Raw genomic sequence first — 18,519 nt, forward strand, 5'->3', positions numbered from 1 at the left:
AGAAACTTCCATTTTCTCAATATTATTATAAAGGTTCTACAATTTCACCTGTATACTCATTGCTAAGCCAGCCTTTATCTTACCTCCTCGATGAATAATCAAAGAAGTCTCGCTTCCAATGGGACAGTCCTTAAGTATATCCACTACTTCCGTATGGCTCAGGTTCTGTACATTCTGCTGGTTGATCTCAATAATGAGGTCGCCTTCACACAGGCCAGGGCATCCCTGAATGTCAAGTATTTGTTTCACCCGCTGTCCTGTAGGACTGTCTGCAATGGTGAAGCCAAAACCCTGGGCACCTTTCACAATGGTTAAGGTCATAAGTTCAGCTTGGGTGGCCCCAGATGAAGCCATAGATACATTGTCGTCATGGACAGGTGGTGGATACGTGCCATCTAGCTGACCATCAGCTGGCATTGAGTGCAAAGTATGAGGTGGCCGATCTGTTATATCCGGAACTGACTGTGAGGTCCGAGAAATGTATTCCAAATATGTTTCATAGTTATGTCTTCCGTTGACCATCACTGGAGGTGGCCTCTCCATTATTGCAAGGGGTGGCACCATGCTGTTAGCAGGATCTTCAGGATCAAAGGGCAAAGGGTAGCCACGACACAACACCAAGTTGACACTCTGACCAATAGGAACAGACTGGAAAAGTTTGACTACATCTGCATGAGTGTGTCCAAGGACACAAACTTCATTAATATAGACAATGACATCACCTGCAAGGGAAAAAAAGAAAGAGATTGACAACATGAGGTAAGTTCAATTAACATTGACATAGAGAAATGGAATTATTTGTGAGACTAGTGAAAGAGGTGCTCTGTTTCTCAGTAAGCAGTGAGAAAATCAATTAGAATAGTATCTAAATTCCCTGTAAGTGACTCAAGGTTACAACAGGTCTGCCAACAAATATAGTGATCAAATGCTGAAAAAAATGCTAGTTGGTTATTCCTGAAGTTCAGAAACAACTTCATATACAGGAATAAAGCTACAGAAACATTTAGAAGAATGTGTACCTTGAAGAAGGACACATTCTTTGTTTCTTTTTCATCTTCATTTTCAGTGCAATTCAGTTAACAGAATTTTCAAGTTACTGAGAAGTGGTGGAAACAAGTTTCAGATGATAATCAAAGCCTAGTATTTGGGCTTTTGAGCATCATTTTACTGAGTCAATGGTCTTTTTTTTTTTCCCATTTATTTTATTCATCTATAGTAAACTGCAATTGCAAAGGTTCCATGTGAACACAGGTAGATGTCTAGAATATAGATTTTGGGTTCAGGGATCTGGCTCCATATCCTGGCTCTACTACTTAGCAGATCTGTGCTGCTGGGCAGGTGACTTACCTGCTTTGAGCCACGGTTGTAAAGTTGTTAGGATGAAGTGAGATGATGCAGAAAAAGGGCTTGGTGCAATGCCTGACACACAGTGAGTGTGATAAGTGTGGACCATTATTAATATTATTGTTGCTAAAATAAGATGAGGTTTCCCTGGTAGCTCAGCTGGTAAAGAATCTGCCTGCAATTCAGGAGACCTTGGTTCGATTCCTGGGTTGGGAAGATCTGCTGGAGAAGGGAACAGCTACCTACTCCAGTACTCTTGGCCTTTCCTGGTGGCTCAGATGGTAAAGAATCCTCCTGCAATGCGGGAGACCTGTGTTCAGTCCCTGGTTTGGGATGATCCCCTGGAGAAGGGAACAGCTACCCACTTCAGTATTGTGGCCTGGACAATTCCATGGGCTGTATAGATCATGGGGTAGCAAAGAGTAGGACACTACTAAGCAACTTTCACTTTCTCTTTCAAAATAAGATGAAGAGGATTTCAGACTCTATTCTCAAATAGGAAGCTGCCATAGATTCAACCTCTGATCTCAGACAACTTGATATTTCTGTAGATCTTTCTAAAAAAGGCATTTGTCTTTTCATTCCAATGAATTTTTTTTCCAATGAATTTTTAATATTTTATTTGCCTGTGCCATGTAGCTTGTGGCATCTTAGTTCCCTGACCAGGTATTGAACCCAGGCCCTCAGCAGTGAAAATATGGAGTCTTAATCATGTGACAGCCAAGGAATTTCCCCCAATGAATTTAATCATGGAGTTACTGAAGACCACTGGTCAGAACTTAACTTTATGATATTAAAATTGTCCTGAATTTAAACAGTGTTAAAAACAATTCAATCATATATAAATAATAATTTTATTTTTAGAGCACTGTTCTACCATGGATTGGTATTTTTATCCTTAAAAAGCATAACATTTGAGAAATGAACTTGCAAACTGAGACTATGTCTGATGATGCTGAAGAGTATGTGAGATATGAAAAGACATATTTTTACAGATTGTCAAGTGAATAATTCAACAGATACCAGTTTATCAGGATAATTCTGAAATGGGTAGTATAAATGGCTAGGAATTTCATTCTGAGACATCATTGCCCATCAAAACTGCAAATATCAAAAATAAAAAAAAAACAGAGGTGAACTTTCAGAGTTAAATACTCTTTGGCTTCTCTCAGTTGTCTGATATAAAATGATTTCTCCACTAAATACATTGTGTGTGTGTCAGTTGCTCAGTCACGTCAGACTCTTTGTGACCCCATATACTGTATCCTGCCAGGCTCCTCTATCCATGGGGAATCTCCAGGCAAGAACATGGGAGTGGGTTGCCATTTCCTTTTCCAGAGGATCTTTCTAACCCAGGGATCGAACCTGGGATTCCTTTATTGTAGGCAAATTCTTTATCATTTGAACCACCAGGGAAGCCCAAAACACATTTTAAAAATAAGTAATTCTATGAATAGAACAGTCAGTAAAATGCCCTTAACTATATACACTCAGTTAACAATTACCAAATGCTAGAGAACTGCTTGAAAGTGTTAAAAGATACAGAGACAGAAAAGGAAAACCAACCAAACAAAACAAAATAGTATTTTCAGTGATCCAGTTTAGGTCTGATTTTGGAAAATGTCACAGACCATATGACTGGTCAGATAGAACTTCACTCTTCAGCTACATCTATCAGAGAGGGTGCTGATGTGATGACTGGGACACTGGGCCATGACTTAGGACTGAATTGAGATGGACATTCACTCTCTGCTACTATGACTTATCAACAGACTGGAGCCATTGAGGATGGTTTGGCATCATTTTAAACTGGTTAGGGTCATCCTAGAGTCCCAGAGATGTATTTAAACCAGATTTTTTTTTCATCTTCCCTGTCTCTTCTATTTTTAAAGTTGTTATATATATTTACACACTGAAAGTTGAAAGAATATAAATACTTGTGCACTATCATCCAGCTAAATGATTAGAACATTGCTCATATTAGTTGAAGACCTCCTCAGTAGCACCTTTTTCCACTTGTCTTTCCTTACTGTCCTTTACAAAGGTAACCACTGTCCTGCATTTGAGGTTTGTTATTCACATGTCTTTATATTTTTATGATATATCTAGGTACTCATAAACAATATCCCTACATAACGTTTAATCTCTAGAGTAGGGGACCATGAGGAGATATACCATGTCCAAGGTCAGGAGCAGGGGCATGAGGAGATACCCCATGTCCAAGGTCAGAGAAACCTCAGTAAGATATTAGGCACCGAGAGAGGGCATCAGAGAGCAGACAGACTGAAACCGCAACCACAGAAAACTAACCAATCTAATCACATGGACCACAGCCTGGTCTAAGTCAAAGAAACTATAAGCCATGCTGTGTAGGGCCACCCAAAACAGATGGGTCATGGTGGAGAGTTCTGACAAAGTATGTTCACTGGAGAAGGGAATGGCAAACCACGTCAGGATTCTTGCCTTGAGAACGCCATGAACAGTATGAAAAGGGAAAAAGATCAACTCCCCAGGTCGGTAGGTGCCCAACATGCTACTGGAGATCAGTGGAGAAATAACTCCAGACAGAATGAAGAGATGAAGCCAAAGCAAAAACAACACCCAGCTGTGGATATGACTGTTGATGGAAGCAAGGTCCAATGCTGTAAAGAGCAATACTGCATAGGAACCTGGAATGTTAGGTCCATGAATCAAGGTAAATTGGAAGTGGTCAAACAGGAGATGGTAAGAGTGAATGCCGACATTTTAGGAATCAGTGAACTAAAATGGACTGGAATGGGTGAACTTAACTCAGATGACCATCATATCTACTACTGTGGGCAGGAATCCCTTAGAAGAAATGGAGCAGCCATCAAAGTCAACAAAAGAGTCCAAAATGCAGTATTGGATGCAATCTCAAAAATGACAGAATGATCTCTGCTTATTTCCAAGGCAAACCATTCAATATCATGGTAATCCAAGTCTATGCTCTGACCAGTAATGTTGAAGAAGCTGAAGTCGAACGGTTCTATGAAGACCTACAGAACCTTCTAAACTAACACCCAAAAAGGATGCCCTTTTCATTATAGGGGTCTGGAATGCAAATGTAGGAAGTCAAGAAACACCTGGAATAACAGGCAAATTTCACTTTGGAATACAGAATAAAGCTGGGTAAAGTCTAATAGAGTTTTGCCAAGAGAACACACTGATCATAGCAAACACTCTCTTCCAACAACACAAGAGAAGACTTTACACATGGACTTCACCAGATGGTCAACACCGAAATCAGACTGATTATATTCTTTGCAGCCAATGATCGAGAAGCTCTATACAGTCAGTAAAAACAAGACTGGGAGTTGACTGTTGCTCAGATCATGAACTCACTACTGCTAAATTCAGACTGAAATTGAAGAAAGTAGGGAAAACCACTAGACCATTCAGGTATGACCTAAATCAAATCCCTTATGATTATACATTGAAAGTGGGAAATGGATTTAAGGGACTAGATTTAAGGGACTAGATCAGGCACTGCCTGATCAGAGTGCCTGATGAACTATGGATGGAGGTTCATGACATTGTACAAGAGACAGGGATCAAGGCCATCCTCAACAAAAAGAAATGCAAAAAAAGCAAAATGGCTGTCTGAGGCCTTATAAATAGCTGTGAAAAGAAGAGAAGTGAAAAACAAAGGAGAAAAGGAAAGATACACCCATTTGAATGCAGAGTTCCAAAGAATAGCAAGGAGAGATAAGAAAGCCTTCCTCAATGGTCAGTGCAAAGATGGGCTCAATAAAGAACAGAAATGGTATGGACCTAACAGAAGCAGAAGAAGAGGTGGCAAGAATACACAGAAGAGCTATACAAAAAAGATCTTCATGACCAAGATGATCATGATGGTGTGATCACTCACCTAGAGCCAGACATCCTAGAATGTGAAGTTAAGTGGGCCTTAGAAAGCATCATTACGAACAAAGCTAGTGGAGGTGATGGAATTCCAGTTGAGGTATTTCAAATACTGAAAGATGATGCTATGAAGAAAGTGCTGCATTCAATATGCCAGCAAATTTGGAAAACTCAGCAGTGTCCACAGGACTGGAAAAGGTCAGTTTTCATTCCAACCCCAAAGAAAGGCAATGCCAAAGAACGCTCAAACTACCGCACAATTGCACTCATCTCACATGCTAGTAAAGTAATGCTCAAAATTCTCCAAGCCAGGCTTCAGCAATACATGAACCGTGAACTTCCAGATGTTCAAGCTGGTTTTAGAAAAGGCAGAGGAACCAGAGATCAAATTGCCAACATCTGCTGGATCATGGAAAAAGCAAGAGTTCCAGAAAAGCATCTATTTCTGCTTTATTGACTATGCCAAAGCCTTTGACTGTGTGGATCACCACAAACTGTGGAAAATTCTGAAAGAGAAATACCAAGCCACCTGACCTGCCTCTTGAGAGACCTGTATGCAGGTCAGGAAGCAATAGTTAGAACTGGACATGGAACAACAGATTGGTTCCAAATAGGAAAAGGAGTACATCAAGGCTGTATATAGTCACCCTGCTTATTTAACTTATATGCAGAGTACATCATGAGAAACGCTGGGCTGGAGGAAGCACAAGCTGGAATCAAGATTGCTAGGAGAAATATCAATAACCTCTTATATGCAGATGAAACCACCCTTATGGCAGAAAGTGAGGAAGAACTAAAGAGCCTCTTGATGAAAGTGAAAGAGGAGAGTGAAAAAGTTGGCTTAAAACTCTACATTTAGAAAACTAAGATCATGGCCTCTGGTTCCATCCCTTCATGGCAAATAGATGGGGAAACAGTGTCAGACTTTATTTTTTTTGGCTCCAAAATCACTGCAGATGATGATTGCAGCCATGAAATTAAAAGACACTTACTCCTTGGAAGGTAAGTTATGATCAACCTAGACAGCATATTAAAAAGCCAGAGAGATTACTTTGTCAACAAAGGTGCATTTAGTCAAAGCTATGGTTTTTCCAGTGGTCATGTATGGATGTGAGAGTTGGACTATAAGGAAAGCTGAGTGCCAGAGAACTGATGCTTTTGAACTGTGGTGTTGAAGAAGACTCTTGAGAGTCCCTTGAACTGCAAGGAGATCCAACCAGTCCATCCTAAAGGAGATCAGTCCTGAATGTTCATTGGAAGGACGGATGTTGAAGCTGCAACTACAATACTTTGGCCACCTGATGCAAAGAACTTACTCACTGGAAAAGACCCTGATGCTGGGAAAGATTGAAGGCGGGAGGAGAAGGGGATGGCAGAGGATGTGTGGCTGAATGGCATCATCGACTCAGTGGACATGAGTTTAGGTGAACTCCGGGAGTTGGTGATAGACAGAGAGGCCTGGCGTGCTGTTCTGCAATCCACGGGGTTGCAAAGAGTTGGACATGACTGAGCAACTGAACTGAACTGAACTAAATATTCACCCAAGTATGTTTTTGCATATTTTAAACCTTTTAAAAATGCTATACATATTAATACTACATTATATTCCTCAAAATGTATTTTTGATATCTATCTCTTTTGATATATTTACCTCTAGCTCAATTCTCATTTTAATATAATATCTATTGGGTGACTACATCATTATTTATTAATGTCTATCCATTCTTATGGTAATAGACACTTGGATCCTTGAGAATTTTTGGTTATTAAAGAAAACTCTGCTATGAACCTCTTTTCATGGCCTTTGTGCACAATTGGGAGAGTTTTTGTCAGGTATTTACCTGGCGTAGAATTGAGGGCATAGGCCACATGCATCTTCAACTTTGTCAGCAACGGGAAATGGCTGACAAAATAGATCAAGCTGGTTTACACTCCCCTCAGTAGTGTATCAGAATTTTCATTGCTCCCCATCTGATACAATGCTTGCCATTCTCAGATTTTTAATTTTCGATAATCTAATGGGTGTGATCATGGTTTTAATTTGCATTTCCCAAATTGCTTGTGAGAGTGAGCGTCTTTTCATATGTTTATTGGCTATTTGGGTTTTCTCTTTAGTACCTCTCCTTTCCCCATTTTTCCTATTAGGTTAGTCATCTGTTTTCAAACACATTGACCATTTTCTGCCCGCCACCATTCTTGACCCAACATCTTTTGTAGGTTTGGGAGGCTACATGGTATAAGCAGACATGACACAGAATAGAGAACCAAAGTCTTTGGACTGCTTCTTCACTTCATCACTTACTAGCTATGTGACTTTCAAAACCAACTTAAATCTTCTGTGACTCAGATTCTGCAGAAGTAATGAGGAACAATAATCATAGCAACTTAGTGTGCTACGGGAAATAAGAAATGAGATCATACAGGTGAAAGTGTTTGTAAGCTGTAAATTGTTATGCAAAGGATAATTGCTGTTTCAGGAATGATTATCTGTCCTTGGTTATATCTGTTTATAAAATCAGGACAGTCCCACCAAGATATTCCCACTACAGTCATAATTAAGGTGGATATGAATTTTAAGTGGGCAAGGCAAAGGCAGGAGAGTAACAAATGCTGTTCTCTAAGGCTCTCCGTAACTCTAATCACAGTTAAACTCCCCAGCCTCCACGTTGCTTTCTTCTTCCCTCTACTATGCCAGAAAGTCACAGGAAAAAAAGAACTAAGGATAATATTCTAAGCTCTCACGGTTCCCTGCCAGGTCTAAAAGCAGTTACTTGAATTATAGTGATTAATGTTATCTATTTTTGAGTTTTAATGTGATCTTGCTATTTAGAAACAGAATGAGAACTACTTGTGGTTTTTAGTGAGACTGCCTTCTAAAATTTATGGATATTTTCCACTAAGAGCAATTTTTCAAGTCATCAAGCAAAACCCTGCAACAATATCTTTATGGAGCTACCCAGAAGATTTCTAAATATAAAAGATCAGTGGTCAGTTATCACATCTAATAACCTGACACTACTTAACTGCTCGTTTAAAAAAGTAAATGGATGCCTAGATATGGTGTCATGCCAAAGCTGTTGTTGATGGAGATGTAAGCAAACCTTTGCTTACTCAAATAGAACTGATTGGGTAATATTTATAGATCATGCTGTATGAATGTCATTTACATATTGTGAAATAAAAATATGAGCCACCTGGTATGTGCCTTCTGATGGTGCCATGCTAAGTCCTGAGACAGACTGGGCTTACAAGCACAGACATGGACATCATTAGGAAAACTGGCTCCAGATCTAACCCTGTTGGCCTACTTAAACGGGAGAATTGCAAAAGAGTCACTTGTTTGCTCCATCTCTCAATTTATTCTTTTATAAAATGAGAATTAAAATATCTCCTTCATTTCCTCTTTCACAGGACTACTGTGAGAATGAGATCATGCTTGTGAAAATACTTTTAATTTTACCAAAGGAAAGTTCTCCATAAAAAATATGATGATGTATTTCTTTTGAGAGCCAAGCACACATTTTTATCGCCATATCGCCTGTGAGGTTAACTGTTTTCCATGTGGCCATTCGCTTCAGGCCCTATTGAGGCCAGACGGTTTCAGGGTTATTGCCTTTGGGTCTGTCGGTCGAATTTGGTGTGACTAATGAGCTTGGTGTCCCCAACAGGGCTGGTCTCCTAATGTCCTGATTCCCAGTTGTGGGATTTCAAAGTGAAAGTGAAGGTGAATGAGGCTGATGAAGCGGGAAGTTTAAACCGCTGGCCTCTATGAGAAAATGTTCTAAGATAATTGGTTTCTTTCTTAGTCATGGAAATAAAAATACAGTATTGGCAATCTCTTGGGTACTTCATTATTTTGGATAAAATAGAGCACTGTGTGTAAAGCACTGCTTAAAATGGAGATATTTTTATACCTCTTTTCCCTGATCCCACATTCTTTGAGTCACTGTGGCTAAAGAATCTTCCTTTTCAGCTGCTCTCACTTACCACCTGGTGTCTATCTCTCTTAACCACCACCTTGGACCAGACTAGAATTATTCACTTCACACTCCATTCTCATCCTACAGTCTCTTCTATTAACTGCAAATTACTCAATCTTCAGACCCACTGCTTAACACTCTTTACCACTAGTCTTTCCGTTTTATTTTTGTATTCACCCCCCAATGAATTACCTTTCTGGGGAAGCTGGGATCGTTACTGTTCACAATTCATAATTTGGTAATTTGTCTTTTAGCTGAATCCTGCTATTCTTCTACCCTTAAGTGCATGTCTTTTCTCGGTATAATTTCATCCAGATAATTCATTTCTTTGCTGACTTTTTCAAAGAAATCCTTCATTATTCCTACAAAGATTGCTCCTGTGACTACAAACTCTTCTCAGATTTTATTCCTTTGTGAGAGTTTTCTACCTGTTCCAAGTTTTTTTTCCATAAAATATACAGAGTATCATTATTATACTGAGAACTCTTTAGGTATTCAATAAGAATAAAGGATAGACAGACGTAGAAAAAAACTGGAATGGATTTCATTCATTCATTGCCTTTAAGCGTTTCTAACTTGTTTTTGCCAAGTCATATGAAAAAAGTAAGTGAAAGTAGCTCAGTTGTGTCTGATTCTTTGTGACCCCATGGACTATACAGTCCGTGGAATTCTCCAGGCCAGAATACTGGAGTGGGTAGCCTTTCCCTTCTCCAGGGGACCTTCCCGACCCAGTAATTGAACCGGGGTCTCCCACATTGCAGGTGGATTCTTGACCACCTGAGCTATCAGGGAAGCCAAATCATATAGATTTTTGTTAAAAGAAAAATAATTCTCACTGACTACTCCCATCCCACCAATTACATGTATCTACATTGAAAAATTACTGTTTCTTGGTTTTCTTTCCAGCTAATACAATTTGACTAATTTTTCTCCTTTCTGAAGCTTATTTTGGTTTCTGCTTTTATAATAATAATATATAATTGTATTATACTAGGTAATTTTATTGTAATATTGAATATTCATTTTCCCTTTGTTCTATAACTCCCACAAGGATAATAAATTTTGACATGTATTTTTGGGAGTCTGCTACTCACCACTTTAATTAAATTGAAAATAACTATTCTTAATAAAATGTATTCCCTTAAGTGATGTATGGTGGTATGTCAGATAGACGAACAAGAGTTGAAGCCAGGTCTTTGGGCTGCTTTTTGAAGAAGTAATTCATCAGTTTCCTCATCTACAAAACGGGAGAACAATAGCTGTTCTACCTACCTTATAGCAAAGAGATGTCTGTGAAAGTGTTCTGTAAATTACCATGATACCACATATATAAATATACATATTAAATTTTTTAAGCAAATGACTGATAAAGATTGGAAATTAAGAATATCTTAAGAAGGGGGAAAGAATAGTTCAAATCTTTAAAAAGAAACTGCTGGATTTTATCAAATTATTTGGAAGTTTGCTTGGAGGAATCTGAGAGGACAGATAAAGTTCATCTTTGTAGCTGAATATGGTTTCACAGCAAGGAGGACCAGTGCCTCATGCAAGCATCCTGAGATTCCTCATTTCCTTCTAGAATGTAGGTACAGTGTAGTTAGGGCAGAAGGGTCAGAAGGCCCGTGAGGCTTCAGCTGTGGTGGTGGTAGGTGGGACTTAGAACACCCACACTTCAGGGTCTTGACATTCTCAACTATGTCACAAAGTGAAAAGGTCTGATGATAAGTATCCACCAAATAAATGATCGCTTGCCTTTCTCAGTTTTCCAGATGAATCTGTTACAGAGTTCTATGCCTCTCATTGCCCCATAGTTTTTCCTTATACCTAAATCTAATTTATTTTGCTAAAGATCACTATTTCCTCAATTTCCATTCTCATGGAAGCATCATTATTTCAGAATAATTTAAAATGGTTTCTAGAATTCCCAAAAGGTCTCTTTAGGGTACTAGTTATAAAAACAGCCATGAATTGGAGGAGATTCCATCTTAGATGTTCCGGAACTAACCACTGTCTATTTAAACATCTGTCTTTGTAGACAGCATTATTGCAGACACCACCGAATTGTGCGGAAGTGCAAATACTTAAGTTATGGAAGGTATAAGAGACAGGACAAAAGCCTTCATCAGAAGAGCCTGAATTTGTTAATTCTTATGTGCTACCTTATAATTGACATTGTGAATGAAAATGAGGTGAATTGATCTATAGCAATAAAATAAGGTGTTTTAAATCTCCCTCTCTCTCTTTTAACTTTAAAGCACCAAGTATGTCATAATGGAAACAGCACTGATTTAGGAGTCAGAAAGTTTACATTCTTATGTCAGGTATGCCAATAATTTGTGGTATCAACCTCTGGGTCTTATCCCTCATTATTAATTTATGCAGCAAGTATTTATTATACTCAATAGCTACCATGAGTCAGGGACTATGGCATAAACAGAGAGGACTGAACTGGATGATCTCTAAGCTATATTTTTTCAGTCTGAAATTCTAACACAAAGTCCCTTGGAGTCTACCTCTTAGGTGTCTCTGCAATTGTGCCACCACAGAGGTTGGGAATTTGCCTATTATATGGATTTCTACAACAGTACCTTAGCTGGTTTTATTCATATCATAGAAGGGAAGGAGGGAAAGAGGAGAGCCTGGCAAATGGAATGACTTTGAATCTGTGGGATTATGAGGTTCTATAATTTCACCCCCTATGACTAGGATTACAAGGGATGGCCAATAAGCCCCCTCTTCTGATCAAACTGTCTCAGGAACCAGAACAGTATAAATATTCTACAGGTCAAGGGTATTAGTTTCAGGGACTCGAAAGCCCTGGGCACTGCCTTCTTCTGTCTGCCTCCCTGTCAACTCATTTTCATACCACACTCTCTGATGTCCTTTCTACTTAATGTCCTTTCAATGCCTGATGGAAAGAGAACAGAGTCCAAGTTCTCTAGTTCAGCAAACAAGGCTCTCAGTCTTTTTTTTACCATCTCCTGCCTTTTCCTAACCCACTCTGTGCTTTAGTTGGGGTAAGCTCAGGCCTATGTCCTACACATGCTATATCTTCCTATCCTCCCATTTCTCATGCTTTGTCCCCACTAATAAACTCCTAGTCACCATGGACAGAGGAGCCTGGTGGGCTGTAGTCCATGGGGTCGCTAAGAGTCAGACAGACTGAGCGACTTCACTTTTCACTTTCATGCACTGGAGAAGGAAATGGTAACCCACTCCAGTGTTCTTGCCTGGAGAATCCCAGGGACGGGGGAGCCTGGTGGGCTGCCGTCTCTGGGGTCACACAGAGTCGGACACGACTGAAGTGACTTAGCAGCAGCAGCAGCACCCTTTCAGACCAACTTAACCTTTCTGATCATCTTTCTGACCACCACATAGCTCAGTGTTATTACCTCTTCCTGTGTGTTGCCCTTCATGACACCTTAATTCTTCAATCTCTCTAACCACATTAACCCCACCTAGAGTTTCTCTGAACACAGAGACTACCATTTTAATATATGTAATACTTATCTGGCATTTGCAAATTCTGTTTTACCTAATCCTTAAAAATTCCTCTGAGATTATTACCACTGGACTTCATACATGTGGAAACAGCCTAGGAGAACTGAATCGTGGTAGTTAGGTTGAGATTCAGGAATTGAACCCAAGCTTTAACACAAGTGTTAAGAATTTCAGAGACCAGGACACATTTTGACTTGGGGACACTTTTGTGTCCCTCCAATTGTATCAGCCGACATGTTGGGTAAAATATCTTTAATTCCTGAATATGAAAATTGAGAGATGAACTGCAATATTCTTTTGATTAGCCAAGTTAATAGAGGGAAGCAGTGAAGCAAATAATTGCAATGGGGGAATTTGCTGCAATATCCCAGTCCACTTTCTGCCGAGCTCTAAAAGAATCTGTTTGCAAGAGGACTCTGAAGAGGTGGAGGGTGACAGGGCACTGTAACCTACAGAACTCTGCAGCCATCATAAGCTATAGTATAAATTATTTCAATAGTTGTGTGATTTTGGGCAAGAAATTTAACTGTGTTTAATCTAGCTTCTTTTATGCATAGAAAAGTCAGGAAAGGTAGTTTCTAAGGTGCAGTTTTAAAAGTTCCTACATCTGATGAGAATGTGAAAAGCTCTCCTACTTCACTCATAGAAGGCATTGGGAAATTTCAGTGTTACAGTTAAACAGGTAAGTGACCAGCCTTTGTGGGCTTACCCCAAGGATCCTTGATTTTGGAAAAGCAGCCAGTGATGCTAACACTTTATCTACAGGCAAAAGTATACCAAGCATGGCCCCTTATTTCTCAAAAGAATGAAAGCTTTCTTAATCATATTTTATAATTGCATCTGTGTGACCTGGTGCAGATGCCTAATTAAAAGCTTGGTTAAAAAAATTATGTTTAATCAGCACGCATCCAACAATTACTCTCTGGCAGATGTGGATCAGACTGACAGTATATTTACATTTCTTTTGTGTTTAGCAGGGAATGGTAAGATATATTTAAATACTTGCATTTTACTTTGTTGGAAAGGAGGAAGAAAGAAATACATTCTGAGAGAATATAAAGGCACTGATTATGTGCTGATCTGGCAGAGATGAAACAACACTTTAGATTAAAACTATAAGTAAAGTCACAAAAAGAAAGCATAAAAGACTGGTTTTTTTAAACTTTTCTTCTTTAAAACATTTTTTTGCAAAGCTCCAAAGAGTAGATGCTTTCTAAATAGCTGGTTCACTTTAGGAATTCAATAGCATAAAAGGGTCAGTGAATCTATTTCCTTAAAAGAATGCAAAGAATTTTAAACAATGACAAGAAAAAGAGACAAATATGTCATCAGAAGGACTCTATAAAATGAAAATAGGTTTCTGAATCTAAAGAGACCTTATGATTTCACTAGAAGAAAATAAAAACAAAATAATTTTTAAAATATCTTAAAACCTTTGTAGGACATGAACGTTTATGAGAGTGAGACAGAAACGCATTCCAGAGTTTTCCTGTGTGTGGACACACATGTGAGCAGAGGCATGACAGAAGTACGTTCAGCTACTCACAACTCCCCACGAAACCCAAGCTACAGAAGTATCTTATAGGAAAAAGTCGCCATTTTACACGCACAGAGAGTGGTGTGCATGTTTATTTTCAAACAGCATTAACTGTATTCCTGAACAAGAATGACTCTTTTTAGCATAAGTGACTCCTAGGGGCCAGTATGACCCAGTGCCATCTTCTGAACTAACTCCAACAGTGTATAGAGTGGCTGTAAAACCTTCTCTGAAATGATGGGGGGACAGCTGGCCGAGGTGGAGCCAGGAACTGGGCACTGGCATGCTTTCCAACAGTTTATTCTACTCTACCTGCAGCTGTCGGTTGTCAGCCATCCTGATTGAGCAAGAAAACAAAATAACAGGGGGAGAAAGAACAAGAGAGAATGAAGACTAGAGCACCCACTGCATTTCAGACAGCAGGCTCCTGCCAAATGTGGGAAAGTGTGTGTAATTCTGTGTGTGTTTGCTATCTGATCTACATACCTACATGCACTTTTAAGACAGGTAGAAGTGATTTTTCAGTCAGAGGAAAGACGCATTTAGTTTTTGATACGGTGAAATCGATATAGAAAAGGGGAAAAAAAAACACCTCTTTTTTTTCAAGGCTCCAGATAACATTCAGTGAAGTTATTTCCTTGAATTGCTTTTGAAAAATACATACCATTTGCTCTAACACGAGCTGGGGGCTGACATTGAGGATCCAGACTGGGGATGGGAGTGGGTCTGTTATTGGGGCTATTTGGCCAAGGGAGCTCTCAACCCTGGATGGCTGTCACCCTGTGTGATATTTCTGGCAAGTGTTCTGGCTAGTGCAAGCCAATCAACAATCCTTAACTGGTAGTGTAACATATCAGGTTATGCTGATCTACTTCTCTGTTCCCTTCATGTGAAAAATTACAGAGCCCCTGCTGCCTTACTGAAACAAGGGCTGCCAGGATATTTCTCCCATATGGATTTCTGAACTGGTGCAGCTTTAAGTTGCTGAGCTTCATCAAATGGCCGGCAGAAAGAACAAATGTTCCATGCTAAAAATGTGTCTGTATATTGCATACACACTGGTCCAAGGTTTGATGAGAGAGCCCTTCTAACTTGTTAAGAGGGAAACAGGCTTGGCAAATGTAACTTTTCACTGACAGATTTTGATCATTCAAACTTGGCTGCTTTTATTTCCAATTTTACTTTCTGAAAGAGCAATATTTTATACAAGTATCAAGAAGTCAGTCTGTTCATTGGGCCATATACACCAAAGATTGCCAATTAAAATTCCTACAAACACATGGCAAAAGGAGAGAAAAAAAATTTTGTCCTGGCTGCACTGAAATTTTGGAATCTAGAGAAAGTCTTTTGGTTTATGTGCAGAGAAAAGGAAATCAATATATATTAGACACCCAGAACTTCCTCCAAAGGGCATATACCCTGCCACTACCCTATCTATGATCAACACTATACAATGATTCTTTTGAGGATGATTAATATTACTAGGCTAGAAGTTTCAGGAAAATATGTAGCGATTTCCCTGCAGACAATGGGAGATTATTCTATTAGATACAACAGACAACTGGCACAGAAAAAACAATCTAATCTCCTGCTGTTCCTGATATTAAAAATTTTATACCGTACTGAAATCAACTGGAATATGTTACCAGAGAATTATCATCAAAGATTTTAAGTTGTCTTCTCCCTCTTCTACCACTAGAGACTATACATCTACATGAAAATATATGTAAATAGATCCACATGTGTATATGTTGATTTGCTTATTTAAGGGTTACAGTTTACACTCCAATCAGATTTACTTAATGACAGAGTCAGAAACAATGAACAACTCTTGCTTTTTAAAACTAAATCTAGCAATGATTTTATAATTATAGTACTTGTACTTTATTTTTTCAAGTTCTCCAAATCATAGTAAAAGGCAAGAACCATAATGATACAGTTCCAGATGAATCAATTGAAAGTGAAAGTTTTATACTAGATCTCATCAATGAATTTGGTAATTGCAGTTACAAAATTAATGAACAGAAATCTGTTACATTACTATACACTAACAATGAAAGATTAGAAAGAGACATTCAACAAACAATTCTATTTACTATTGCATCAAAAAGAATAAAATACCTAGGAATAAACCTGCCTAAGGAGACAAAAGACCTGTATGCTGAAAACTATAAAGTGCTGATGAAAGAAACCGAAGAAGACATAAACAAATGGAAAGATATACCATGTTGGTGGATCGGAAAAATCAATATTGGCAAAATGACAATACTACCCAAGGCAATCTACAGATTCCATGCAATCCGTATCAAATTGCCAGAATTTGGTATTTTTCACAGAACTAGAACAAAAAAAAAATATTAAAATCTGTAGGGAGACACAAAAGAGCCCGAATAGCCAAAGCAATCTTGAGAAAGAAAAATGGAGATGGAGCAATCAGGCTCCCTGACTTCAAACTATACTACAAAGCTACAGTCGTCCAAACAGTATGGCACCAGCACAAAAACAGAAATACAGATCAATGGAATAGAATAGAAAACACAGAAATAAGCCCAGGTACCTAAGGATAATTAATATACAACAAAGGTGGCATGTCTGCACAATGTTGGAAAGACAGTCTCTTCAATAAATGATGCTGGAAAAACTGGACAGCTATGTGTAAAAAAGAAAGAAAGAGTATGAAGTCATTCTTTAACTTCATACTCAAAAATAAGTTTAAAATGCATTGAAGTCCTGAATGTGACACCAGAAACTGTAAAACTCCTAGAGGAAAACATAGGCAGAAAACTTTATGACATAAATTGCAGCAATATCTTTTTCAATCTGTCTCTCAGAATAATGGAAATAAAAGCAAATAAATGGGACCTACTTAAACTCAAAAGCATCTGCACAGAGAAGGAAACAATAAACAAAACAAAAATACAACCTACAGATTGGGAGAAAATATTTGCAAATACTGTGACCAATAAGGGATTAGTCTCCAAAATTTACCATCACTCATGATGCTTAACAGCATCAAAACAAACAACTCACTCAAAAAATGGGCAGTGGGGCTATATAGACGTTTTTCCAAAGAAGACACCGATGGCCAAGAGGCACATGAAAAGATGTTCAACATCACTAATTATTAGAGAAATGCAAGTTAAAATGACAATGAGATATCACCTCACACCAGTCACAATAGTTGTCATCAAAAAATTCACAAAGAATAAATGCTGGAAAGGGTGTGGAGAGAAGAGGATCCTCCTACACTGTTGGTAGGAATGTAAACTGATACAGCCATTATGGAGAATAGTTTAAGTGGGTTCCTTAAAAAACTAAAAACAGTATCTACTCCACTCCTGGGCATATATCTGGAGAAAAGCATGATCTGAAAAGAAATATGCACATCAATGTTCACTGAAGCACTGTTTACAACAGCTAATACATGGAAGCAATGTAAATATCCATGGACAGAGTAATGGATAAAGAAGATGTGGTACATATATTCAATGGAATATTAGTCATAAAAAGAATGAAGTAACGCTATTTGCAGCAACATAGATGAATGTAGAGAGTGTCATAGTGAGTAAAGTAAGTCAGACAGAGGAGAAATGTCTTATGACATCCCTTATGCATGAAATCTAGAAAGAAATGATACAAATGAACTTGCTTACAAAACAGACTTATAGACTTTGAGAACAAGCTTATGGTTGCCAGGGTAGGAGGGAAGGATGGAAGGAAGAGACAGTTAGGAAGTTTGGGATGGGCATGTGCACACTGCTATATTTAAAATGGATAGCCAACAAGGACCTGCTGTATAGTACATGGAAATCTGCTCCATGTTATGTGCCAGCCTGGGTGGAGGGGGTTTTGAGAGAGAATGGATACATGTATATGTATGGCTGAGTCCCTTCACTGTTTGCCTGAAACTATCACAACATTGTTTATCAGCTGTACCCCAATACAAAATAAAAAGTTAAAAAAAAAGAAAGTGAAAGTTTTACATAGTTTCTTATTTGTTTGTTTGTTTTTTTTTTCTGGTTTAGATATTGCAAAACAGTCCATTAAATCTTTTCCACTGAATAGAAAACACTATTGGAGACTACATTGGTGGTGGTTGTGTCTGACTCCTGCAACCCCATGGACTGTGGTCTTCCAGGCTCCTCTGTCCATGGGATTCTCCAGGCAAGAATACTGGAGTGGGTTGCCATTTCCTTCTCCAGAGGATCTTCCCAACCCAGGGATTGAACCAGGGTCTCCTGCCCTGTAGGCTGATTCTTTACTGTTGAGCCACCA

General features: G+C 38.7%; 1 protein-coding gene across 22 annotated transcripts in view; it reads right to left on the reverse strand.

Moving 5' to 3' along the window:
* MAGI2 (membrane associated guanylate kinase, WW and PDZ domain containing 2) overlaps positions 1-18,519 on the reverse strand; it is a 1,472,356-nt gene that overhangs the window by 262,954 nt on the left and 1,190,883 nt on the right. For all 22 annotated transcript variants that reach the window (XM_086397095.1, XM_086397093.1, XM_086397091.1 and 19 more), the window contains one exon: positions 84-722. In XM_086397095.1, coding sequence (XP_086253221.1) covers positions 84-722 — 639 coding nt within the window. The remainder of the gene's footprint in view (positions 1-83; positions 723-18,519) is intronic.

Source organism: Bos grunniens, chromosome 4, assembly GCF_055505025.1.
Source record: "Bos grunniens cultivar Pamir isolate PY7600 chromosome 4, Bosgru_T2T1.0, whole genome shotgun sequence".
Lineage (NCBI taxonomy): Eukaryota > Metazoa > Chordata > Mammalia > Artiodactyla > Bovidae > Bos > Bos grunniens.